At 39.0% G+C, this 26,375-nt stretch overlaps 8 protein-coding genes across 8 annotated transcripts; 4 read left to right on the top strand and 4 right to left on the bottom strand.

Moving 5' to 3' along the window:
• Positions 1 to 259: 259 nt before the first annotated feature.
• On the top strand, positions 260 to 2,083 carry BDF20DRAFT_850205 (DHS-like NAD/FAD-binding domain-containing protein). Its single transcript, XM_053079935.1, has 4 exons — positions 260 to 613; positions 685 to 833; positions 905 to 1,267; positions 1,357 to 2,083. Exons 1-4 carry the CDS (start codon positions 529 to 531, stop codon positions 1,912 to 1,914), a joined length of 1,155 nt encoding a protein of 384 aa, XP_052938788.1. The 5' UTR covers positions 260 to 528; the 3' UTR covers positions 1,915 to 2,083.
• Positions 2,084 to 3,052: 969 nt separating this feature from the next.
• On the top strand, positions 3,053 to 5,008 carry BDF20DRAFT_815288 (uncharacterized protein; the record flags this gene model as incomplete). The annotated part of the gene is made up of 4 exons (XM_053077068.1): positions 3,053 to 3,857; positions 3,932 to 4,036; positions 4,112 to 4,573; positions 4,698 to 5,008. 4 exons carry the CDS (start codon positions 3,053 to 3,055, stop codon positions 5,006 to 5,008), a joined length of 1,683 nt encoding a protein of 560 aa, XP_052938787.1.
• An 898-nt stretch (positions 5,009 to 5,906) lies between these two features.
• Positions 5,907 to 6,858, bottom strand: BDF20DRAFT_814864 (uncharacterized protein; the record flags this gene model as incomplete). Its single annotated transcript, XM_053077023.1, has 3 exons — positions 5,907 to 6,334; positions 6,442 to 6,651; positions 6,753 to 6,858. The coding sequence occupies 3 exons, from the start codon at positions 6,856 to 6,858 to the stop codon at positions 5,907 to 5,909; spliced, it is 744 nt and encodes a 247-aa protein (XP_052938786.1).
• Positions 6,859 to 7,109: 251 nt separating this feature from the next.
• On the bottom strand, positions 7,110 to 9,246 carry BDF20DRAFT_814265 (uncharacterized protein; the record flags this gene model as incomplete). Its single annotated transcript, XM_053076955.1, has 5 exons — positions 7,110 to 7,252; positions 7,337 to 7,477; positions 7,560 to 7,880; positions 8,427 to 8,618; positions 8,961 to 9,246. The coding sequence occupies 5 exons, from the start codon at positions 9,244 to 9,246 to the stop codon at positions 7,110 to 7,112; spliced, it is 1,083 nt and encodes a 360-aa protein (XP_052938785.1).
• Positions 9,247 to 10,860: 1,614 nt separating this feature from the next.
• On the bottom strand, positions 10,861 to 16,433 carry BDF20DRAFT_910043 (uncharacterized protein; the record flags this gene model as incomplete). The annotated part of the gene is made up of 11 exons (XM_053083668.1): positions 10,861 to 11,218; positions 11,291 to 11,968; positions 12,050 to 12,194; positions 12,328 to 12,516; positions 12,606 to 13,227; positions 13,325 to 13,812; positions 13,935 to 14,851; positions 14,945 to 15,360; positions 15,455 to 15,844; positions 15,934 to 16,010; positions 16,082 to 16,433. The coding sequence occupies 11 exons, from the start codon at positions 16,431 to 16,433 to the stop codon at positions 10,861 to 10,863; spliced, it is 4,632 nt and encodes a 1,543-aa protein (XP_052938784.1).
• A 1,026-nt stretch (positions 16,434 to 17,459) lies between these two features.
• On the top strand, positions 17,460 to 19,119 carry BDF20DRAFT_910042 (14-3-3 family protein epsilon; the record flags this gene model as incomplete). The annotated part of the gene is made up of 7 exons (XM_053083667.1): positions 17,460 to 17,468; positions 17,538 to 17,552; positions 17,760 to 17,802; positions 18,124 to 18,155; positions 18,243 to 18,517; positions 18,615 to 18,952; positions 19,055 to 19,119. The coding sequence occupies 7 exons, from the start codon at positions 17,460 to 17,462 to the stop codon at positions 19,117 to 19,119; spliced, it is 777 nt and encodes a 258-aa protein (XP_052938783.1).
• Positions 19,120 to 19,362: 243 nt separating this feature from the next.
• Positions 19,363 to 22,566, bottom strand: BDF20DRAFT_910041 (uncharacterized protein; the record flags this gene model as incomplete). Its single annotated transcript, XM_053083666.1, has 3 exons — positions 19,363 to 19,475; positions 19,565 to 22,372; positions 22,446 to 22,566. The coding sequence occupies 3 exons, from the start codon at positions 22,564 to 22,566 to the stop codon at positions 19,363 to 19,365; spliced, it is 3,042 nt and encodes a 1,013-aa protein (XP_052938782.1).
• Positions 22,567 to 24,794: 2,228 nt separating this feature from the next.
• Positions 24,795 to 26,170, top strand: BDF20DRAFT_904540 (uncharacterized protein; the record flags this gene model as incomplete). The annotated part of the gene is made up of 4 exons (XM_053083046.1): positions 24,795 to 24,841; positions 24,914 to 25,235; positions 25,309 to 25,533; positions 25,601 to 26,170. 4 exons carry the CDS (start codon positions 24,795 to 24,797, stop codon positions 26,168 to 26,170), a joined length of 1,164 nt encoding a protein of 387 aa, XP_052938781.1.
• Positions 26,171 to 26,375: the final 205 nt, after the last annotated feature.

The following is a 26,375-nucleotide window of genomic DNA, read 5'->3' as shown; positions in this document are numbered from 1 at the left end:
AATGAAGGCTTGCAGAAGCGAAACGGATCTATAGTATAAAAATGGCAAATGCGTGGCTCTTATAGTCCCGAAAAAACATATTTTCAGGCACGAAAAATATGCTATAGCTTGATATTAATATTTTCAGAAAGAAACGTTGGCGCTAACAACAGCGTTTGAAAACGTTAATAAATAGCGATTGTGATACTGCCCTGAATCAGCATGCAATTACTATAGCATTACGTGGACTGGACAATTCTGAGTCGGTTGATGGAAATAAATAGCTGATATCTTATCACTACCTAAAAATGTACTTTTAACAATTTAATAAAGTTGAAAGTATACTAGATAAATCTTGATATGTATGTCTCAATGTTAACTGGATTAAACACCTTATTACTTCCGTGTATACACCATCAGTGACTAGGATTCTTTGTCTGTTGAAAACACCGCACTAATACTCAAGCGTGCAAATTCAAGGAAAAAAATATTTCTCAGTTCCTGGCTGGTTTTTTTCTTTGAGATCCTACATTTGAGTCTTAAAACTTAATGCCCAAAACTCGTCAATCTAGAAAAGCACAACTTGAAGACTCAACCATTGAAGCAGTTGCAAAGTATATAAAAGAAAAAGATGGTATTTACTGCAGGTTTGTCATTTACCTTTGAAAGGACATTGTTGACCTGAACAACTTTTCCTATTTTTAGTCAAAAATATAATCGTAATGTCCGGTGCAGGTATTTCAACTGCTGCTGGCATTCCTGATTTTCGTAGTAAAGAAACAGGTCTCTATCACAACCTTCAAAAATTTGACTTACCTTATGCAGAAGCAGTATTTGACATTGATTACTTTGTTGTAAGAATAATGATAAATACAATGATTTGACATTGCACAAATAACCAATAATAACGCTACCGTGTCTCTAGGAAAGGCCCGAGCCATTCTACGCTTTAGCTAAAGAACTATACCCAGGGAAATATCTCCCAACGAAAACGCATTATTTCGTCAAGCTGCTACATGAAAAAGGATTGCTATTGAGAAACTTCACACAAAATATTGATACACTTGAACGAATGACTGGGTTGGACGACAAGTATATTATTGAAGCACACGGCAGCTTTGCGACTGCTTCATGCGTAGAATGTAAAACAAAAGCTGATTCTCATTACGTTAAAGAGAATGCACTGAAGGGTCAAGTACCACGATGCAAGGAGTGCGATCAACTCATCAAACCAGACATCACCTTTTTTGGAGAGAATCTGCCAAAGAAATTCTTTAAACACTTGACAGTAAGATATTCCTTTTCGATCTGTTTCGCGCTTGGAAGATCTTACGGTACAAACTAAATATATACACTACATTTCTTGCGTCTTCGTAGGATTTTGAATGCGCTGATCTGTTGATTGTTATCGGTACCAGTCTCCAAGTTCAACCTTTCGCATCGCTTATTGATCGTGTACCCGATTTTGTACCACGACTTTTAATCAACAGAGAATTAGCAGGTGTTCACCACTCGAAATCCAGTGGATTTGATTTCAAATGGCAATTTGGATTGAATAGAGATGCTGTCTATCTAGGCTCATGCGACGATGGCGTTGAAAAGCTTACTCAATTGTTAGGTTGGGAAAAAGATCTGGAACGACTATTTATGGAGGGACATAATAAATTGAAGGCAATCTGGAAGGCTGAGCACGAGGCTGCTCTTGCAACAGCAGCAGCAGAAAAGGCTGAAGAAGAAACAGAAGGAGTGTTTGTGCAAGAACAGGATGAAGATGTGGATAAACTAGCAGCAGAACTTGAAAAATTGACTGCTGAAGAAAAAAGAACTGAAATCAAGAAAGAAGAAGAAAAGAGAGCATTTGACGGAAAAAAGGAGGACATAGAGTCCTCAGCTGTTAATACTATTACAGAGTCCAAAACCTTTCTGAGCAAGTGATCTTGCTAATTTCATTAAATTAGTTGGTGCATTTTCGTCTTTGTATATAGTTTACCTTGTATAATATTTTTATTATATGTTGTCATTATCGCACCAATAAAGAATTTTAAAACATCGATGAACAGGAAAAAACTCCACTGCAAGCGAGTTATTTAAAAATTGGGAAATTTCTTCAAAAACCTCATTTTCTAGGCTTGTCGTTTCTCGCTTGTTATTCAGAAAAGTTCAATGGTCGAGCTGACATCACAACCAATTGCTAAGCGAAGAAAACTTTCCAATCAACAAGAAAAAGCAGCCATAAATAATCATAAATCTCGGTACCCACTAAGCTTCCAGTTCTCAGCTTTAACTCATATTCAATCGCCTGAATCACTATGTATCTCTCCACAAAAAGGTGTTTTATTATCTGTTCCTTATTCACCAAATAATACAGCTGCTCGAGTTAGTGCAATTGCTGGAGATCTTTTTTTACGGAGAAATAACAAACAAATACGAAAGGCAGAGGTCAAACTAATACAAGAGTTTCACCAACGAAATCTGATCACTCACTTGAAGTGGAATCAAAAAGGGAATATCATCGCGTCGGTTGATGAGACTGGACGGCTGGCTCTGTGGCAAATCAAAGTAATGTATTTGTGCAGTTTGAATAACTATATTGTATTGCCTTTTGCGACTTTTATGCAGAGTAACAAAGTGCTCTGAAGTAAAGAGTTTGTTCTCTAATTCGAGACTTACATTTATGGTAGAGTTTTATGCATGACTGGACACTAATTTATAGTAAAGACTTGAAACAACCACTAGCAGCTTTTCTTTGGCTCAACTCTGAGCGCATGGTAGGCGATACTTTGCAAATTCATAATAACATTCAATTCGTTTATACGAAAGACGCTGAATTCTCTTACTCTCCTTTCTATTCATTACTGGGTAGTATGAAGTACAATCAGACAATAACATCAAACGGGGGCCTATGAAAGGTTCACCTAACCCATATGGTCAGCTTGGATTTGTTACGATCACTGTACACGGGGAAATAACTGTTCACTACCAACGTAATGGTTCCATTTTCTCTACTATAAGCACCACCATTCCCAATGTTGGTAGAAGAGAGATCAGTCGTGTTGATGCTGGCTGTTTTGGCATGTCCTTGGCTGGGTTAGACGATTGGGAACGTATTTCGCATGCTGACATTACACTCGACAATACAACAGGAACCATTTATCTCGCTTCTCATAACGCATCACTACAGCCAACGTTCGTAGCATTACACGCAATTAAAATCAAGTTTCCTAGTGCCTCTAGAAAAGCGACAATAGGTGGTAATGGTGTGCTTCAGCAGGGCGCTATTGAATGCCGACATATAACATCATTAAAGTTTAAGAATCAGAAAAACTTCTTTTTTCAACATTATCATGTAACGCAGATTAAATTTAAACGGAATACCTCACCTATTGAACTTGTTATAGGTTTGGGTTATGAAGAAAAACAGCAGCAACAACAATACAGCCCGGCAACATATACATCGTTTATATCGTCATGGCAATTGAATGAACTTCAACAATCAATCGATACAAACTTTGGCTCTATCAATAACACTTATCAGTCATTCGTGTTCAAATCTGGGGCCAAAATGGACGGTCACTATATATCTTCGTTGAAAACGAACAGCCACGGAAATGTGATTGTAGGATTTTCAAATGGAAGCATATATATTGAGCCTGCGTCACTATCGTCTATGTCTCAATATGATGAAGATATCGAAGGAATTCTAAATGTAGACGCTCATTATATCAAAGTACTTGATCCTCATAAAACAGCAGATGATTATCATGATCCAGTGGCAGATATTACATTTTCAGTTAATGAAACACATATATTGTATATGTACTCCTCGGCAAACATGGGTGTGACAAGGATAACAAATGATGCATTTACAGATGCTGAAAGTATGTAGTGATATCACATGTATAAAATCTTGGAAGACAAAAATTATCTGTTATTAACGGAAAATCCATGATAGCGGTATCACTTTGTCAAAAGCTTAAACTATGTTTATTGAACAACATGGACTATCTCGACCTTGTATCAGAATTAGTACGGATGTCAGAACAAGATGCACAGAAAGGTATATCTTTGTTTATGAAATGTTTCGGGTCAGAGGCTGAATAATGCTTTTTTAAACATATTAATTAATCGACAGGAAAAGTACATGAGTTAGTTAAGGATGTTATGACATCCTATGAAATATATCACAATTCGAAGAATGGCGAAATTCTGACAAGTGCCACATTAGATGCAAACCAGCCCCTCGACCAATGGAGCCTACCACAATTCCAAAAAGCGTATGGTTTCGTAATGACCATCTACAAACATTTGCCAGACAGCCAGACACAGTACATCAATTTGACGAAAGCAATCCAACTACCGATCATTTATGAGTGCTTCATCAGCAGTTGTATTAACAAAGACTACGATGAAATAGAGGCAATCCTTGAGAAACCTATCATTGATGACAATCCATCAGGAGTAACAACTAGCATTGATTTCGATATGAACAGTATATGGTCGTTAGCCTCTTTGACCAGATGGACTATGGATTATGTGAAATGGGTTTTACGACAGTGGAATTTACTATTCAACTGCAAAATGCCAAAGAATGCTCGTAAGTTTTAGATCATATTCACTATCAAAGCTTTGCTGATTTTTTTGCTCATTTGCAGTTTTCATTTTAGAAACCGATACAATGCTGAAGAAACCTAATAACGCTGTGTTATTGCTTCATCAAGATTCGCGAATTTTACTATGTAAAATCCTGAAGCTGATACATTACTTCTTACATTATACAACCACAGCTCTGATGATGATTACTCCTTCTACTACTACTACTACGATTAATACCTCTACGACTACATCGAACTTCCAACAACTAACTCATCTACCAGAACCACAATCTTTATTGCAAAAACATATATCAGCAATCTATAACGATCAAACGATAGACATAAAAAATACTATAAAATTCCTTGACACATTGAACGAACTTAAGCCAACAACTACAACAACTGGTAAGATAGACGGTCAATTTGTTACTAACTGATGCAGTTAAAGTTGCCGTACATTATCTCACTTTAAATCAAACACTTAGAAAATCGCTGGTCATTACTTTTGTCTTCAACTATCACTGATTATTCAATACCAGGTATACAGAAAATAGCAAACGAATTCAAAGATAAATGTGCGAAGCCGTACATATACATTGAAAAAGACATCGTAAGGAAAAGTATCCCAGACAGATACGATGTGATCCGCAAAACTTATATATCCTCTATGCTGAATAATACTCTTAATGAAACCGAAATTTATCGATGTCTAAGGTGAAAAAAATATTCTGTGCTATTAAGAGTGAACTCTCAACCTAATAATGTGTTTTTCAACCAAACGATAGATGCGATCATAGTTTGATTTCATTGAATCCATCAACTGCGGCGAATGACCCTTTCTACTCAGCTCAATGGTATCAAAGTATAAATAACCACTGTGTTTGTGGTGGTATTTTCTATTAGAAGACAAACATGGCAGTAGCAAGAATTATATATAATTCCGCACGTACATTATAACAAATGCTTTTTAATTAAATCTATACACTAAATGGTATACGTAAACAATCTGTTTATTGTTTTACGCATACATAGCGGAAAGAAATTACTAAAAAACACAAAAGGATTACCGCCACAGTTTGAGTATATTTCTTTGTAAAAGATGCTCTCAAAGCAAAATTTGTTGTATGATCAAGTAGGATGGTGTTCTAAAGTATGTTCCTTTAGCTTGATTATTAAGATGTAAAAATAACGAAGCTGTCTATACAATATATTAAACAGATGGCGAGCCTACTTTCATTAGAAAGGCATTCACATTTTCGAGAAAAGATACATCATCAGTCATGTTTTCTTTTGGATATCTTTAACAGTATTGCATGTTTGTCAACAGTATTGTCTTCAACTCCCGAGTCTCAGCCAAACCAAAGGTATCCATAGCAAAACAACGCTTATCACTGGGATAGACAAATTATCATCCACATTCGCTAAATAAGGGCATAAATCAGATACACCCTCACTAAAAGCTGCCACGAGACCACCATACAAAGACAAAACCCACAAGGGCACAATACTGAGCAATGCATTGTAGGACGTTGCACACATTGCGAACGGGGAAGTTCCAAAGTACAAGTAAGTCACAAGCGCACCAGTAACCAATGCTGCGAGAGACCCTGCCAGGCTCTTCTTACTGTGTGATCCTCCTATTTTTGGTGTGTACTTTCCAAATGATCTTCCAATTAAACTGGCAATAGGATCTGCCCAGCTGAGGTAAAGGATAGAGAGTGCTGCTAGATCTGTTGGGAAAAAATAGAGCGCAACAATGCAACCTAAATACAATCAAGAAAAGAGGAGGGACAAAGAAAGAAAAGCATCAGCAAAAGTGGTTCATGCAAGCTAGCATATATCATTCAAGACCTTTTTTTGTTCGTTTTACCTATCAAATAGTATACAGTGCCATTTAACCGGTCGCGGACCTCTGTAGGCCTCATAATAGAACCTAGTACCTTACAATAGATCTTATTAAACCACTCAAAGTTGAACCGTAACAGTTCACCAGAATACACAATAGATAATGCCAAAGACAAAATTGGGTAAACATCTTCTCTTGTTACACCATGAGTGTATAGATAAACAACAAGGAATCCTGAATGTATAATGATCAAAAAACAGTTACGAGTTAATACAACATATAGTTTCGTACTTGATTAATTTGGAACTGTAAACAATTTTACACAAAACACGGACCTATAGAACAATGGAATAGTTTACGTGGAAGCTCCAATCCGCCTTGTGGTATATAGGTTTTATAGTAATCATATTCTTCAGGGATTCTTTTTTTCGGCTCCACCATATCCTTTTTGAGAGCAATTGGTTATAAATACTAGAAAGAAATGTGAAAAGCTCGTTCGCAAACTGAGCATTATAGGCGTTTTTTTTTTAAATTTTTATTTTTTTATTTTTTTATTTTTTTGAAAGCTGACCTACAGTCGCTAACCATTTTTAAAGCCCCGTAGCTTTGAAATGTGTTCCCAGATGAACTCCGTAAATGGTGAAGAACCACGTCTCGTGATGAATCATCGTATTTTATTGAAAATAGTAGGGTTACAAATAGTTAAGCAAGTTACAATCACCACCCTCATAAATATCGACAGAATTGATCTTATGTTCATTGTTTAATGTATGATAATTTTTTTCACGATAGACGTAGAAATCGATATGATTATCGGTGAAACTCCAACTTTGATCTAGATAGCGGTATGCAAGAGCAAACAACAGAGTTACTGTATCAGTAGTCTGCGTACATAATTTATAACTGAATTAATACTTACCATCAATGAGCAAACAGCCATTATGTTTCTTGCTAGAACCAGGAATCTCCCAGCCAACCAATTGGGGAATATAAACCTTGGTGTTTCTCTTAATATCGTTAGCAGCAATCGTAATGAACGGACGAAGTGGAGTACCGAAAGCTGTGTAAAATAATCATCAGCTTTTTGCTATCGACTTTCTTTTAATGTGTCTGCTATATACTGCAATAATATAGAATCTTACATGTTAAACCAAATGGGTCCTCCTTCTTATCAACTTCCATAAAGCACTTGTAATTGCTGCAAGAACAACCACCCAAGTTGATGACCTTATCTCCTATGACACCTGTACCTTCCATAACAAGTGCATCAGCATAGGATTCAGGAACAGAACCAAGACTCTTACCCTCACAAGTACGAATGGTTATGGATTTACCGCTGTCGTCGTAGTCTTCAGGATGGGCAATCCAGTAATATGTAAAATCGGAGCCTTTTTGAAGGAGTCTGCGGCTATCTTTTTTGTTCGCTTCTTCTTCCTTTTTATCCATAGCTTTTTCTTCGGCTGCTGCTTCTTCCTCCTTCTTCTTCGCAATTTCTTCTTCATGTTTCTTTTGAGCCTCTTCTTCTTTACGCTTTCTTTCAACTTCCTTCTCCCTCTCCGCCTCTTCATCTTGACGTTTCTTCTCAGCTTCTTCTTCTTGGCGTTTCTTCTCAACTTCTTCTTCTTGACGTCTCTTTTCAGTTTCTTCCGCTTCTTGGCGTTTCTTTTCAGCTTCTTCTTCTTGATGTTTCTTTTCAACTTCTTCTTCTTGACGTCTCTTTTCAGTTTCTTCCGCTTCTTGACGTTTCTTTTCAGCTTCTTCTTCTTGATGTTTCTTTTCAGCTTCTTCCTTTTTCTTATGCTCTTGATTTTTCTCTTCTTGCTCGTAATTTTCTTCATTTTCTGCTAAACCGTCGAGTTTATGAATGGCTTGCTTGATATGGGTAGGCTTACTATAAACAGAGGTAGGTGCAGTCGTAGTAACGGTAGTAATAGCACTGGGAATTGTTCTTAGAGTCGTCTTCTTCGTTTCACGACTGAAAGTGTTGCCGTGGCCCTTCTTTTGCGCACCTTTCTTTCTAGTAGTCTTTTCTACGATCTTTTCAGCGATAGATTTTTTTGATTCCCCTCTAATACAGTAGAATCTACCAGTCAACAAGTTATCACAAGAGCCGCGGTTGACAGAAGGGTTCAAATCATAGAATTGAGCAAGAGTTAGGTTATGAGCTTTAGCGACAGAAATACAATTGTCAGAACTCTTAACTAAGAATACAATAGAGCAAAGATTTGTAAGAAGTAAAGCCATCTATTTTTAAAGAGTCAAGCGCGTTTATTACAAGTTTACCAAAGTACGATTCAATGCAAGCAGTTTCTAAGGCTGATTCATTGTGCTTCTTTACACAGTATGATTTTCCAGGATAGAGATTGGTACATTGCATGTTGATGTGCGGATTCCATTCAAGGATTTTGGCCAAATCAACAACGTACTTCAGACTTAAAAGGTAGCAATTATCACCAGGAACGACTATTCAATCACAAGTATAGGTGCTTTGATTGATAAGTACGCTATTCAGCAAAAGTCTATAAAATGAGAAATATAAAAACCTTTGTGATATTTCTGACAATCATCACCGCGTTTCCTCAGGGAAACGAGATGCCCTTTGGCGTTAGTCACCAGATCTTCATGATCGTCCACTAATTCGAAAGGTTTTTCGACAGCATCCTCTGGCGCAAAAGGCTCAAGATAGCTACTAGCATAGCGGTGGTTGTCATTAACAGCCTGAACGGATAAATTTCCGTGGACGACGGCAATGCCATCACTAAGAATAAATGCTGATGCACTGGTGAGAGCTACGGCAGTAATTGAAAAGATGGATCTGACAAGTTGCATCGAATCGGTTTCAATAAAATTGTTATTGATATCTGATGATGTTAAGGAATGGTGGGGGTGGGTGAGGAGGGTGCGGGTAACGTTTAAACAATCAAAAAGAGTGGAGAGGTAATGAATCAACAATAGGTGAAAAGTAAATGCCCACATCTTTTTATTCATTTAATATGAGCTACATAGCTTTGTTCCACAAAGCCTAAACACAATAAAATAAAATGGTATGTGCGTCCGTTCCTTGTATTCTATCTTTCAATATCCCTTAGGTTAGCCTGCTTTATTTTCTTCTTTGATTTCTACCTATTTCATTAAATAAATTTACAGAAATTTTCTCTTGTTACATTTTATTAAAGTTTATGATTTGTGCAACTCAGGTGTCCTTCTTCTCTTACCGTTCTTTCTTTCATTTCAAAAGTATACAATATTATTTGTCCGGTACGCCTTCCTAATTGGCTCGGATCGAATATGCATAGAAATTTAAGGAGCAACGCGTTTATGATGACGATGGCTGTTTCTACTTCTGCTAGGTGAGTTATATATGGAGCTACAAAACCTATTGCTGTTATCGAGAAGACACTACAAGTAAAAACCCAAATACTGTTGGGAGACCAGGAAAGAACATACTATATTACAAATGAGGAAACATCAGGACAAGCTGTCTTCCATACAATCTTTTCCGTACTCATTTTTGAAGAAAAACGAAGGAGTTTTCAGCAACCTGAGATAATACGTACATTTTTCCGTCACAGTAAGTTTGAAAACTTTTGTTGCAGTTTTGAGAAATAAAAACCTATGAAAGTAATTATCTGGTATCATACCTTATGCTCCTATCAAAGATACTAGTAGAATTAATTGTATTGCGAACTCAGTTGCGACTCTATAAAAATATTTGATTCAGCATAGCCAATACGCAGAACGCGATGACAGCAACTTTACACATCTACATTATGTACCGTCAATTATTCAATCAAATAGCAACAACAGTTGGCTATGTGTCCCCGAATACACACATTAAAAATTGTAATAGCTTGAAGTCTTCAAAGTGAAAATAGGCCACCTATGGCAGTTGCAAGTAATCATCTGCTCAGGTCAGCCTAACAATTCATCGGTAAATATTTAAAAAAGTATAATCAAGGGCAGAAATAAGTTTATTGCCACTGTAAGGGAAAGTTGCATGGTAAAAATACTCGACAGGGGCAAACGTATCGGTAAATCACCCAACAGAGGAAATGTTTGCTTTTATCTGACTTATTACTAACAGTATGCAATTGTTTTGTTTCTACTCACTTAGTGATCACTACTAGGTCAGCGCTTGAATACAACCTTTACGCTATATAACTGTTGAGATCATGTTTAGATACTTTGTTGGGCTTTCTGTTCTAGGAGTGAACCGACCTGAAAAGTAAGTCAGAGTACTTTTTTAGCAGCTCATTTTTTATTGAACACCAAAAGCAAAACATATTACAAAGGCTAAAACATCCTGATATGGACGATTGTAATACTCGTCGACCAATAGATGATGTTCATATTTTTGGTAGCTGCATCCCTAGAAGCAGCGATTTGTTTAACCATATAGGTGGGAATATTACGATTTAATCCATCTACAACATATTACTGTATCTAATTGTATGCCAAGTTTTGATGTGATTGTGTAGAGTACAATTTTAATTGTCGTCTTACATCGTCACAATGACTTTTGACAAAGTCTGTATCAGGATCACGACAGAACATTCTTCGGTCCATCAACCAGTTCACATATTCATCTTGTAAAAGTTGAACATCCAAGTCGTTTAAGAGCTGAAATAACACCAGCATATCGTATCGAACCATAGCCAACCTTTGTCGACTGAATAAGATATCGGTGGCAAATTGATGATGACCGGAATAATACCAACGGTGCTGATTTATCTTAGTACCTGTAACAGGGTCTTCTTGCTGATCATGGCTATTCGTCCTTGAGTCCATAAATAAGCGGAAACTGGCGTGTTGTATAATGTAGTAAGGTTAATACATGCTTGAAAAGCGAAAGGAGCTTCATAGTACCTGTTACCTTTCTGAATAATTCAGGTCGGTTTGATTGATTGCACGTAGCAAGCTCTCATCAACCTCTTTCAAATAGACTGCGCGAGAGATAACGCTTGTTGCTCCGCATGTTTTATCAGCACTGGAAGCCATGGAAGTTGGGTGGTCACGGAACGAAATAGTAAACCAAGCAACGATCATGAAGAGAAGGAGGAGAGACCCTGCCGTTATTTTTATGATAGGGGGGAGTCCTTGAACAATGTCACCTACAACATCAATGTACTTCTTTAATTCTTTCTGCCACTCAACAAGTGAAGAGAAAGTCATGTCATATTGCTTAAAGTGGCTATCGTTCGACGTGCCAGACGTGCTTGATGGTTGCTGCGTGTTTTCTTTTTCTGCAGATTTTTTTCCAGTCTCCTTTTGCGCACGATGATGATGTCCTGCAGTTTTCACAAGGGTTTGCTTCTCTGCCTCTCTCTTAATGATGGAAGTAAAGACGCCTAAATTTTCTGCCATACCCTTCATTGCTGTCTTATTCACCATGCCTTTGACCAAGATATTTTTCAAGAATTTGACACCTGTATAACAACAGAGTTTACAATGGTGGGGGCTAATCCAAGTAATACAGTATTTCACATGCGGTACAAATGCATCGGCATAAGGAAGTTCTGCCGCTTTGGTTGATGTTGTTACGACATAACATCTATTCCATCATCCATCAAAAAGAAAATAATTGATATCACATTGAAATAATATGAGCTGGTTAGATTTTCTGATCACTTACAGATAATTATCCTCTTTCTCTAAGACCTGTTTCTCTACGACTTCGGCTTCTTTGAGTTTGACGATAGCATTATTTACCGGGATGATATATTTCAAGGTGCGCTCTTTCTTTCCATTGACAGGTTCCCATTTAGTGATTGTCAAATCTATAATGTATAAGACAGAGAGAAAGAGAGAGACAGAGGGAAAAAAAAGATTCAATTACGATATTAGCAACGAGCCACAAGCTATATTCGTACGAATACATTTCTTTTTTGTTAAGTTTCAACATGCCTCGACTTTTATTTCCAGCGGTTTTCTTTTCCCAAATATCCCTGTAGTTAGGATTAGCACCAGAGAATAAAATGTAATATAGATGCCTTGCAGATACAGGAAGTTTTAATTCAGCTTCAAGTTTATCTAAATGATTATCACATCCGCAAGAAACAGGGCCTACTGGTGCTTTAAAGGTATCAGGGGGCGCGTGTGCTAATGAACGTTTGATAACAAACAAGAAGGTTGTAGTAGAAGGATATTTTGTCTTTTGCCAGAGAAAGAGATAAAATATATGAACTTACGGCTTTTTGGTGAGACGGTATCTGCTGCTGTTACTGCTGATTTAGGCACTGTGTGGATGCCGTTTTCAACGGAAGAGGACGTCATTGAATGCTTACTGTCATTAGGCGTAGAAAACAAACTCTTTTTTGACGAGGGTAATTTGCCATTGCTATTGTTATTATTTCCATTGTTGCTGTTGAATTTCGTTTCGTCATGTCGCTTGGCAGACAGAGGCATAAGCTCATGCGATGGCGATTGAAAGCTTCTTCCTGCGTCGAAAAATCCGCTACCACCTGCTACGGTCGCTGCCATCATGGCTGCCGCCAACGCACCCGATTTACTACCTGGTTGAACAGGTGCCGAATGTTTGCGTGGCGTTTTCGCTGGTTTTTTTCTTGTATCAGTAGATCGACTTGGCTTAGGAGATTCTAAAGTGATCGATGAAGCCGTAGCCGATGGCAACACAGGGGCAGGTGAAGAGGAAGAAGACATGCTCTCACTGGTGATATCAGAAGCGGAACGAACACGATCCACGATTGGCTTATGTATATTTTGGTTTGAGTAATTAGTTATTGTAGTGTTCCTATTGACAGCGGTAGACATGTTTTGAATCACATCGTAGACAATCTGTGCAGGCTCAGGCTATCATCATTACGTTATATTCAGTCAGTCACTGATGCTATAAGACTCCCCTCTCCCCTCGCATGGAAATTCTCCCATCTTTTCTCCCCTAAAGTACCTTAGAGCTCTTCGCGTTTGATAGAATGAACTTTAACCTTTCAGCAACCAATTCAATATCATCCATTAAAGTTGAGAAAATGAGCTGTTTACTTTCGTGATCTGCACTATTATTGTTGGCTAATTCTAGTACAAGTACAAGGTTGGAATTGGATCCATTGTCTATAATAGAAGGATCACGCGCTAAGCGAACTGTTTTTATATCGTTGAGGCCGACTGCTACAGTATTGATACAGTTCATCAGGATACAGCTATAGAACCAAAAGGTGGATTGTGTGATGAAGGCATGTCCGGTATATGTGTAGCCATATTTCGAGGTAGGCTGCTGATGGCCAGTGGCCGATAATTGAGAGTCGAGCTCTTGCTCCAACGTATCTATGATGTTGTTGTTGGGTTGTGCATTGACTGATACAGGCGGTGTCTCAGAGGGACCGACAACATCAGCAGCATGTCCCGTAGGCGGCATTCTCTTCAAGATACCAATAAAATCTGTCAACATGCGTATATATATATATATATATATATATATATATATATTGTATTTGAGAGAATGCATCAATCATCTCTTCATTCAGTATCAGAAAAAGAAAGAAAGGGATGGAAGAACCTACCGGTAAGTACTATCTCATTCGGGTCTACTCCATTAAATAGGACTCTCAGTTCCTTATTACAACTGTCTAGATGAGACGAGTAGCCTACAACGTCTGTCTTCAGCATATTCAGTTGGTCTATTTTCTTTGGCCAAATTTGCCGCTGATAAAAACTCTCTTGATCCACATCTGGATGAGAAGACAAAGTAGGTGAATTTGGCACGGATGCATTGCCGTTAGAGTCATTCTCTATGGCGGCAGAATGAGATAAGGAAAACATACTCGGCACCAACGCCCACGGTATGCCCCACGACGATGAAGAGGAATGATTGTTAGTAGCACTAGGATGGGAATCACGGTCGTCTGGATTTTCAGGGCTGGTATCATTGCTATCATGCTCAGCTAAAGTAGCATCAATGGAATTTGTTGGTTGCGAAAATGTCTGTTTTGTAGGCGAAGAGGGCACAGAGTTGGTGTAAGCAAGTAAATGGAGCGCGGTCTTTGTTGCTTCGATGACAAGTAAAGGAGTTAAGGACGGAGACTGATTCAACTGTGTCAACTGCTTTTCGGCGCCTATGGTAGAAACAACGACGGTGGCGGACGTTCTTGATCCATTCTGTGGACGATCGTCCTTTGGTGTTTCTTTGCTGGAGAGATGGGAGATATCGGAGGAAATGACAAGTAAGCTATCCAGCATGCTTGTAGGTGGGTTTAATCTGATCGTCGTTAATGTTTGACCCTCGTTTTCTGTACTATCGTGCTGATGGTCAGCGGCGACTGTGTCAGGTGGAGAGGATGATATCATCGGTAGATAGGTAGGTGTAGTGTGGCTAACGTCCGAAGGTTCCTGCTGTAACATACGTTGTTTGGCACTTTCAAAAGCACCTAGCCATTCATGCATTTCTTGCTCTGTTTCTGCTTGAAGCGTGAAAGATGGTCTGTGTTTGTGGTGGGAGGGGAGGGAGAAAGAATAGAAATGTGATCAGATCCTGCTTTTAAGGTGCTCGACAAGAGATGCAACAACGACCTACTGATTCGCACACAAGACTTCAAAACAATGGCGTCGATCTACGGTATCGGTTACTGGCTTGACATCACTTAATAGAACAGAGACGCAGCCATCACTCACTGTAATTGCTCCTTTGTTCTTTGGGGATGAACGTATATCCACAGATCCAAAGCAACCCTCGTTCAAGAAAAACCATTTTCTGGCCCACGGGGACTTGATGCTTTTCACATATAAATAACCCCATTTACAGCTAGGTTGATCTACTGTGGTGGATGGATAGTCCAGAGAATGGCGACTGTTGGAGATGGCTTGAGGAGCATACGCGACGTTGTATTTTTCCAAATCACGCACTGGGCGAATGGTGTTGATATAATCATATTCCATGACTGCACGCGATGACTGAAATTGTTGTAGTTGATATTGACAGGTCTCTTTGTCCTAAATAGAAAGAGGAGAAGAGGGGGGTTAACAGACAAAGAGTAACCACGTAGAATACCTTTCAAAGAGAGAGAGATTTTTGTTGTTTTGTTACATCTGCCAGCCATTGCTTCCAAGAGACTACAGTCGACTTTAATTTTGCCCATGTTTCTTTTCCGCCTTCGAAATCCTTTAAATGGCAATTGGCTGCCATGGAAAACTTGTCAACGATAAAATGCTCTAGGCAGGATCGGAAATGCAAAATTCGGGCAACATGTTGACTTGACATTCGCACGTAAGATTTCCTTGCTTCGTAAAGCCGAAATGCTTCCTCTCTCACGGCCGAAGCCTCTTTCATTTTACTCTGGCTGGTATATTTGTACAGTTGTGCTTCATAGCGCTCTAATGCCTTTTCGTGCTGTTTGCGGAATTCTTTAAATTCTCTCACTTGCGTTTTGATGAAAAGCTGCAGAGGCTGTATAAATGTATCCTCAAGATCGGCTACCTGAGCAATAAATACACATAGAGAGACAGAAGGTTGTGTCATGAATAAGAGCCATGATGTCAACGGCATAATAAGAAAAAAAAGCTTACTAATTTGGTTTTGAAGGCCAAACTTGTTTGTAATGCATCTGAAAAGCTCTTTATGACAGCACCAGTGAAAGTGGAATCTAGAGTCAGTATAGATGCAAGCAAATGAGATAACTGTGTTCCAACATACTCAAAAACTGAATGCTATTACCTATCATTGTGTCGTTGATGCCAACGGGTATCACTTTTTTACATAATAGGTTTGTTTCTAAATTGAATTCTGCAGTTATTCCCAAACAATAAGAGAGTTCTTTGTCAAAAATCAAGGGCAAGAAATAACTAGGGATGTCTTTTTTTTTTTCACCCAAAAAAACGCCCAACATACTATTCATCTTGTCGACATAAGACTTCATATGCTTAGAGAGAGACTCTAGCCATTTTTCAACCAAATCCAACTGATCATCAAACTGCAAAGACGTTGAGCGATATACAGGTGAGTCAATAATGGCATCATGCAAAGTAATAAATGTTGGCAAAGGACGACTGTCCATGGATAACTGCATTTCTTCTTTATTAGTTCAGCTTTTTGACTCCTTGAGGATTATTTTTTTTTTTGTTTTTTTCTTTAAAAAAAAGGAGAACGTCGAGTTTAAGGTTGATGCAGTTCTTTTACAAGTTAAACTAAAAGAATAAAAAAAAAACGGTTGAATTTTTTGTCCCCGAACAAGTATAAATCTCAAATGAAGCCTGTTTTCAAACCCCTTCTTCCTTTCAACATGTCGTATTTTATGCACATTTTTTAAAGTATTTCCATACAAACTAGGCATTTAATAAGTTTAATATATCAAGAACAAAGGTTTGTAACTTTGTGAGCTTGACTTCCTAGCGGTTTTGTTTGGCAGCTTTTTTTCTTTTTTTTTTTTTTTTTTATCAGATCGGGTTTTATCTGTACCTGAAAATTTCGCTTACTCTTTTTTCCTTGCAATACAGGGTTCACTATCTGCACGCGTGAAATGAACCAACATTAGGTCAGCTTTTTCCAGAGTATGATAATGCGTACACCCCATCTTTTAGCTATATAATAGAGGAATAGAGCTGTTTCTATACGAAAAAAAAAATTGAAAATCTTGCTACAAAAAATATGGGTTTGGAACAGTTTTTTTTAACCAAATTTAACTTGCATAAATTTTGGCTCTCTATGAACACTTCCAAGTTTGGAAAACAACCTGTAATCAGCGACTATGAAACTCCGTCAAATGCCACGTACCTCTCTTGTGCGTGCAATGGGAAACACACAATACATACAAGACACACACGCACGCACACACACACACACACGCACACACACACACACACGGCTTTTTTTTTTGGGTTTTTTACACACACACCCTCTTTTCTCCTTTGTTGTTGTTGGTGCTGCTGCGTGTTTTTTTTTTTGTGGGCTGGGACCCAACTCAACTTCTTTTTTTCTTTTTTGTTCACAGAACAATTAAATTTCGCATCATTTCTCTCTTTTCCCTTTTTTTCTTTCTTTTTCTATTTTTTTCCTTTAAACACAAAACCCCTCCGATATTGAACTTTTTGATAAAATGTCTACTGTAAGTGTTTTGTAGTGCGTGAAAGAAAAACGCGAATTCTGTTTTAGACTGACATCTCTACTACTTCAGGAACGTGAAGATAAGGTAAACTAGATTGAAAAAGACTTGGGGGAACTTTTTCATTTCTTGGGTTTTTTTTTTTTTTTTTTTTTTTTTTTTTTTTTTTTATTCTTTTTATTCTTTTTGAGAATGCGAAATTTGTACAACCTAAAGCAGCCTTCTTTCCATCCCTTTCTCGGCTTAACATGACTGACCCTCTTTTTGTTTAAAAATATTCCAACATAAAAAAAGGTCTACATGGCAAAGATTGCCGAACAAGCTGAACGTTACGATGGTAAGCCAAGTGAAACCCAGGGGAGGCGGACACTAGGCGCTACAGTTCGCAGGATGGGGAGAGGGGAGGGGAGGGGAGTTTACTACCAAAAAGAAAGATTTACATTAAAAAGCGGGGATAGAAAAGCTGCTTTTTCGGATACTCTCCCGAGGGAGAGGGGGAGAGATAGGAAACCTCATTGTTCAACAAAGAAAAATAGCAAATGTGAAAAAGGGGAAGGTGCTAGGGAGCATCAGGGGAGAAAGAAGAAAAGACGTGATGCTGAAGAGTGTGCTTATTACAGTGCTTCATGGAACTCATCACAACTATTTTGCCTCATAGAAATGGTCAACTATATGAAGGATGTTGTTCATGTACAGTCATTACTTTATTTATTTTTTTTTGTTATTTGTCCCTGTGATACAGTGTCAGTTTATCGTTAACCATCTTATTTTCTATAGTTAAAAGTCGATCTGAGTGTTGAAGAACGTAACCTTTTATCTGTCGCGTACAAAAATGTGATTGGTGCTCGTCGTGCTTCATGGAGAATTGTGTCTTCTATTGAGCAAAAGGAAGAAAATAAAGGTCACGAAGCCCAAGTTGAAAAGATCAAAGCATACAGAAACAAGATTGAACAAGAATTATACGATGTCTGTAATGACATTTTAGCACTCTTGAAGGATTATTTAATCCCTTCTGCCGAAGCAGGTGAAGCTAAAGTGTTCTATTACAAGATGTAAGTTTTCTTCCGCAAAAAAAAAAAAAAAAAGAAATCGTGCCAAGGAAAAGGGAAAGGAACTGTTGTCATAGATAACACTTTCTTTGCTTTGTAGGCAAGGTGATTATCATCGTTATATTGCTGAATACGCCACCGGTGATGCACGCAAAGCTTCTGCTGATGCTGCCCACGAAGCCTACAAGAAAGCTTCCGAGATTGCTGCTGAGTTGGCCACAACACATCCTATTCGTTTAGGTCTTGCTTTGAACTTTTCCGTATTCTATTATGAAATTCTCAACCAACCCAACAAAGCTTGTGAATTGGCCAAGCAAGCCTTTGATGATGCGATTGCTGAGCTCGATACCTTGAGTGAAGAATCCTACAAAGACTCTACGTTGATCATGCAACTATTAAGAGACAACTTGACATTATGGACATCAGATATCGCTGAAGGTAAAGAAAAAAAAAACCCCCAAACAAACAAACAAACAAACAACCCACCAAACGTCAAAAAATGGGCCTATGGCTTACTTTATCTATTTCTCGGTTTCTTAGATACAGAAGATAACAATGCCATGGACACCAAAGAACCTGCTGCTGCCCCCGCTGAAGAAGAATAAAAACCCACCATCCGAAGCATTATTATAACAAAGCATCCCACGTCGTATTTAACCATTTACTAATGAAAATATCCAGCTCCTCTCAATAAAACAGGAAAAATGATAGTTGAACAATCATTCAAAAATAAAAAGAAAGAAAAAAGGGGGAGGCATTTTAAAATACTATGAGACCTTTTTCTTTTCTTTTTTATTTGTCTATGAGAGAAATGGTATAAATAGAGAGGAAAAAAAGCCCAACCACTTTTATGCTCTCGTGGAGGAAAGAATGATAAAATCATCAGGTCTAACAAAAAGCCCTCGCTGAGGATCCGTTTGGAAATAGCGTACACCATCTACAGAGCCATCACTTTTGCCCACTACACAGAAAAAAAAAAAAAAAAAAAAAAAAAAAAAGAAATTCATGAATCATGGCCCCTATAGGTGACAATTCTCGAGAAATACTTACATCGACTTTCAAGCTCTACACCAACATAAGGCCCCTCAGCAAACTGGACAGGTCCAATATACTTGATCGTACCCAAAGTAGGCAGCGGACGATGGAGTAACTCAACTTTATCGCCTACCTCTGGCGACACGTCCTCTTCATCACTTGCATCACTACTGCTGCCAATATTCCATCTTGACTTGCGGCTTTTGCTTCCTTTGCGCTTTCGATTCTGTTTTGTAGACACTCGAGGCGTCAGATAAGCAGATCCTCCCGTAGCCATCGGTGTCGTCGTCTTGGGTGATTTGGATCGGATAGGTGGCACGGGCAGTTCGAACTTGAGCCGTGTGGGACGTGCTTCCGGCGAGCTCGATAGGGTCGGGGTGGCAGCGGCGGAAGGCGTAGGAGACGAAGAGCAAGAAGTAGTAGAAGAGGAAGAAGAGGTCCATTGCTGCGGACGAGAGACAGGGTGGGAGGACGAAATGTCCAAAGGCAATAGTCGGTCTGTCAATGACGTGAAAGAAGACGATCGTCTTAGCATCGGTCGGTCAATGATGTCAGGCGTGTTGGCTAACGTGTTTTTAAAGGTTGTCAACTCCTCGTGAGATAACGAGTGCATCCCACGTTCTTCACTCTCCAGACGATCTTGCTCCTCCAATTGTCTCCCTCGTTCCATGGTTTCATAGGCCAGCAGGTTGATGAGAGGCTGGTTTTCCCGGTCATCAGGTATCATCTGTTCAGGTGTGGTGTGGTATTTACGTAGACTGGTACATAACACAGATTCTGACGATAAAGCCCGAGGCCTTGTTTTGGCTGCGCGGTGCTGCGATGATTCACTCGACCGAGTGACCAAGCTTCCTAAGGAGAGACGACGAGAATAGGCTTCAGTGAAAGAGGCATTCTTATTCTCTTGCCATGAGGACACCGTCGTCGAATAGCGACGACGGTTACTGCTGCTGCTGCTGCTGCTGTCGTTGTTGTTGTAACTGTTGCTACTACTACTACTGCTGCTGCTGCTGTTGCTGCTGCTAAAGTTCTTTTTATGCTTGCGAGGCTTGAAGCTGAAAATATTGGCAAATTCACTGTCGAAAGGTCCCGTCAAGGATCGATAAGGTACATTGATATCTTCTGCTAGCTGCCGTAAAGTCGCCTTTTCCAAAGGTCGAAGACCGCCTACCGCTTTCACTTTCGTCCAATGTTGAGCGAGATAGGCAGCACAGTGCTGCCTGCCTTTGACCAGCACATCGTCAATCGCCATATTCTGCACGACTTCCTGTCGGCCAATCAAATCTCGACGGATGCCCTGGTAAATCACTCCCGCATTGATCTCTTGAATGCCTTCATTCAACACATGGCGCAATAAAAAGTCCAGAAAGTCCACCGAAAACCCGCCGCCGATGCCGTCCACACAGGAGAGCAGGATCGGGTATTCCACGCAATAAAAATCAAAGAACTGCGACACCATGCTGACCGTGTAGTGCAACAGAGGGTGGATCAACGCCAACGTGGCACGCGACCAAGACGGATGGGGGTCGGCCGATCGCAGTTGCGACAGACACAAGTGCATGGAATGAAGCGCATGGATCGCATTGTGCTTCGTGACGTTGAGGAAGCATCTTTCAATGATCTCGTGCACGAGCGTCAGCGGCGATCTTGCTCGAAACAGCGGCTCGTGCTTGACCACGGCAGCCAGTGTGTCTTCTCCCAGTCCCGCCGGAGACGGCACGAGCGATGTGACAAGCATCGCAAACGGACGTTGAGACCAAAGCGAATGAAGAGAATGAACAGGATCGGAATACAGCAAAATCAACGTGCGTCTCAACTTGGGCACCGTGTCCACTTGCTTGTCAGACCATGCCAGCATGGACGGTAGCAGTATAGCACAGTCGGCGCACACGCATTTGAATTGATGGCACAGTGTCTCCATCGCATGCAGCAGCGCTTTTCCAAAGCTCTCCCTCTGTCCGAGATAATCGGCTGCATAGAATGCTTTTTGCAACACACGGAGCGTATGCTTGTTTCGCTGCGCCTTTTGATGGAACTGCGTGGTTGGCTTGGCATTCAGCTGTGCCAGGGGTGTCACTGTAATTCTGTCGGTGTAAAGAAAGTGGAGCAGGCAGTCAAGGATGTCTTCATTGAACAGGTCGTTCGTGAAATGCACCACCGTGCTGGACGCTTCTTGGAACTGAGCACAAAAGAGTGCATGAAAATACGGTGACTGCGCGGCTAACACACATCGATGTGCTTTAAAAGATGCAATGGCTGCTAAATCTATCTTGTACGTATGGTTTTCAGGTGAGGTCGAAAAGAGACAGGGAATGCTGTCCTTCTTCGATGCTGTCGGGTCGGCGTCCTCTGCATCAAAAGATATAAGTGAAATGGTGACATCGGCTGCTATCTTGTCATGACGGAGGTCTTCCATGTCGTTGATGAGTTGTGTCGTCGCTGATAGAGATGGATCGGACGCTGGAAGCAGTTCAACACCTAATGCTTCACTCAGTTGTTGGATCTTTGCTGCCATGCTAGTGTATAGAGCGGAGGAAGAAGCATCCTCCAATGGAGAGGCTGTATCTTCATTCACAGGCGATAGGAACGGTGAGGTATCCAAAGGGGTATATGTCGATGTTAAATCTGATAAGCTTGACTGACGCGATGCAAACTTTTCTAATGACGCCGTATACCAAAAACGAAGTACAGATTGGAAGATGTCTTGAGGAATGATATGACTAATATCCATTTGTATTGGCAACTCCACCTCAGCATTTTCTTTCAAAAGATCTGATAAATATTGCGTAACAAAGTCTTTGGGCGCTCGAGCTAGAATGATGGCTGTGAAAAAAAAGGGGATTAGTCTAGACTACTTGCAAGAAAACAAGCAGAGGATGAAATATCCATAGCCTACCTCTGTGAGCCCAGACTTCATCTTTGTCAAATTTAAAGCAAACATCCGCTAAATACTCTTTCGGATGATCTAATAAATTGTTTAAAGAACATAAGATTGTGCTTGAAGGTGCATCGAACATACAAAAAAGAACGAATGATTATAATTAAATGACAGAAAGGGAGAGTAATGGAAACGACAATCTTGAAATAACTGGAGAAAATGACCAAAAAAAAAAAAAAAAAAAAAAAAAAGAAGAGGTTACCAAAAATAAATAAAAAAAAAGTGCTGTTTAAAAGGGCCAAAAAGTATATAACATAAACCATTAGATACACTGAAAGGTTTTGGAATTCTTTTTCGGGAGATGGATAAAAATAGCTCCATTTTATATTTTGTGGGTGGCCGATTGCCGATTTTTTTAATTTTACGTAAAGAAATAGTAGACGCTTAAAAAAAAAAAGAAAATATAAAGTAGCGCAGTACAAGCGATTGATCCTTTTATGACAATAAGAAACTATTTTCCAAGCCCCATGAGCCAATACGCTAATCGACTCATAAAGGCCATTACACTGCGCGCCATAATAATACGGAAAATCTGAAATGATGCTACATCCATAGCTGAGCTGAAACCCGTCGGGTCCACCTAAATCATAATGAAGGCACTGAAGTAGAGCAAAAAATAAAAGGCTTGCCTGCTGTTTTGCAAGCGGATTTGAATCCTCCAACTTTCGAGAATCTTAATATCTTTCTAAGGAAAAAAAACCCCTGTGAGCCGCTGAAATACTTTTTTCATCATTGAAAGAGAAAGGAAAGAGTTATCTGCTGTTTCCCGTCTTCATCTATTTATCTTTTAGAATTTTCAAGATGACAAAGATTACTTTGGACGGTATTTGTCTTTTATAAAAGTTGGTACAAAAACACGAGGCTCAAATATATTTTGCAATACACTTGTAACATTTGGCTATGCTAGGCTGAGGTGTACTGAGGACCCTGGGTGCCCTGATAGGCCTCCTAATGAAGTGGTGTAGACCCATTACACCAAGGCCGTCTTGATAGCACCTTAAAACCCAGATAGTATCATGGTATGGCTCTCTGAGTCTATATCTCAAGAAACTGATACCAGTATTCCCTTCCCACACTGGCAAGCCATTGTCAGGGGATAATATACATTATTTATCCTTTTTGCGGGAACGTTGGCTTACCAGACTATATTGAGGAAAGCTTTGCTTAAATTATGCTTGCCTAAATCGTTCCATGGATTTGAGAGATTTTATTGCCGCATTTTATTGACTGTCTTCCATTTGATGTGATTATAGTCGTTAACAACTTTGGCATCACCTTATGTTGCTCAACGAAAGTGTTTCAAATGTTGCAGCTTCGACTGTAATGTTGTGCAGTAACAACTGTAAGGCCCGACGGTGCTATTCTGATTTTGCTGTAAAGAACTGCTGTTTCTGAAAATGGGGTCTGTACTCAGGTAAACTTTAGTACGGTCGCTAAAGCTGTAATGGTGGATAAATTGCTCAGGATACCGCAGACGTAACCTTGTCATTTCGAGATGATTTTAGCATGCTACTCTACTGATAGCTTTTGAGCGGTAGGACTGTTGATATGTTCAAAGGCTCTTTCATCGTTGATAAAAAAAGATAATTCTTTTTCTGTTTTTCTTTCTCTATCAATTTGTAATTGTTACCATTGTTAATCAATCCCATCTAAAATGAATCTCCTTTTTGACAAATAAACGTTCTTGCTCTGTGCAAAATAACCTGCCAGAAATAGGTATTCAAGCAGATCAAATGGAAATTATGCCAGGTATCTGCTTTAAGCGGTATATAAAAATTGCCATAGTCAATTAGAAAAAAGAAAAAAAGTAAAAAAAAAAAAAAAAAATCACAAAGCTTTCTTTACGACTGTAACTGTAATCACGCCTTTTTGTACTTTATGTGATTGAAGTAATACTTGTCTTTTGAATGCCGATTACAAACTATTTTGAAACGGTAAAACATAGATCGGCAATGATCAACTTGAATACTCAAGAGAACTAATTCAACTTTTCTTGATTAACAACAGGTCGATGAAGTATACTATTCAGTCGAAGGTCCTAACTCTTCCCTAAAAGAGACAATACCAGCGAAACTACTTTTAGCTTCCAATCCTTTGTTGCTGGAACTCTTTCAGTATAGAAATGATGTTACTTTAGAGACAAAACTAGGGGACACCGTAAAAAAAGACACTGAATTCTCAAAAAGAATGCAAATGCTAATAATCGATTACTTCGAAGTCGGGCATTGTAAGATCATCGTGATGTTCAGCACTTTTTACCTTGTAGGCGTCATTCAAACTAACCTGTTTTATTTAGATAACGTGGGTATGTCACTACTTGAAAATGCTTATGGCACCGGTAAAAAACCACCATTGTAAGTAGTTATGTAATGTGAGCTATTGAGCGTCAGTCATTGATTTTTAATGTACCTACTCATTCTATTCAGTGCATTACTGCTGGCCCTGATCAATTTCATATTAAAACCCAAGCACAGTTTCAAAAAAAAGCAGACATTAAAAGAACACTGGCTACATTGTAAAAGAGCACATGCCATCTTGCTGGATATTTTGAGTGTATTCGGGCCTAAAATATTCAACCCAATGTGGAATCAATTCAGATACTTTGAGCTCATCTCGACAGAAGAAGCTAAAGCAGCACAAGATGACGATTATGATGATTTGGATACCGAGGAATTAGCGAACTATAGTGATTTTTGGAATTTCACAGACCGTACCTTGAACTGTGAAGCACAAAATTTAGAAGCGAAAGTAGGGGAGAGCAATATAAATTTATGTTTGCAACCTATGTTGTACTGAGCAACTCTTTTGATTACACTCATAGTGTCGAATACTGATGTTGGACTTTTTTGTCAATGTACTGCAAGTTGATTTGAAATACAGAGTAGACAGCGAAGCTAGCATGCAAGACGCGATATTCGTTCGTACATTGAAAAAGGATGCCCTCAGTAGAATTAGTAAATTTGATAATTATATCAAAATCTTGTTGAGAACTTTCCCTCAAAAAGATGAGAACCTCTTACATCTCACTGGAGATATTTTGAATATGGTAAAGTGATTATATGGCGGGAATACACAATATCAAATATTAAGCTGATTGAATTCTACTTTTATAGCTCATCACCATTTCTTGCTTTGCCAGAATTGCCAAAATGGATGATTTAGTGACGCAACTCTACATTCCCTTCCAAGAAATGAGCACCGACATTTGTCAACAATTAATGCAAAGCATAAAATACCCTTCCTTCTTGATTGCACTTTGCGATAAAGCAGTTTCAGATACAGACATTTCGAAAGTAGAAGAACAACACAAGCATTACCGACATACTCAACATGTTCCCTTGCATTTAGAAAAACTATTCTTTTATGTCCTCAAAACACTACCACACGATAAGAAAAACTTGGACAGTATTTATCGCCATGTAGCCATAGTATCAAAATATTGCATGGCCGTGTTCGCCACCGCGACAGTACGCCATAAAAGAGAAAATTCAGGTACAAATTCAGCTTTGCCTGAGAGCCAATTAGAATTGTTAATAATGCATCAGCATGAAGCCGTCGAGAAATGGGAGACTATGATTGAGAATTTAATAGACGACGCTCGATTTCGCAAGGACTTAGATACCATAGAACAAATTCGCTGGGCGATAAAGCTGACACGTTTAACAATGACTGAATACTTTTAATATATATATACACATACCCAACTGAAAAGCACGAAGCTTTCTTCTCTTATGCTGTTCCCGGGCACAGTATAAAGTAATGTACAGAATACTATTTTACATGTATATACATCGTCTCAAAATATATACTTTAATTGCCCCAATAAATTTCCAAAAATAATCCTTTCAGCATTTCTTCTAAAATTGTCCAACTGTTGTGATTATCGAC

The sequence above is a fragment of the Mycotypha africana genome (genome assembly GCF_025528875.1).
Source record: "Mycotypha africana strain NRRL 2978 chromosome Unknown BDF20scaffold_2, whole genome shotgun sequence".
NCBI classification, from domain to species: Eukaryota; Fungi; Mucoromycota; class Mucoromycetes; order Mucorales; family Mycotyphaceae; genus Mycotypha; species Mycotypha africana.
The sequence above is the reverse complement of the archived record's forward strand: the minus strand, read 5'-3'. Positions and strand labels throughout refer to the sequence as shown.

Excerpts from the sequence above, each read along its gene's own strand:
- BDF20DRAFT_850205 (XM_053079935.1), top strand. The coding sequence starts at position 529 with ATGCCCAAAACTCGTCAATCTAGAAAAGCACAACTTGAAGACTCAACC. Across the intron at positions 834-904 it reads TTGACATTGATTACTTTGTT|GAAAGGCCCGAGCCATTCTA; the intron begins GTAAGAATAATG and ends CCGTGTCTCTAG. Across the intron at positions 1,268-1,356 it reads AATTCTTTAAACACTTGACA|GATTTTGAATGCGCTGATCT; the intron begins GTAAGATATTCC and ends GCGTCTTCGTAG.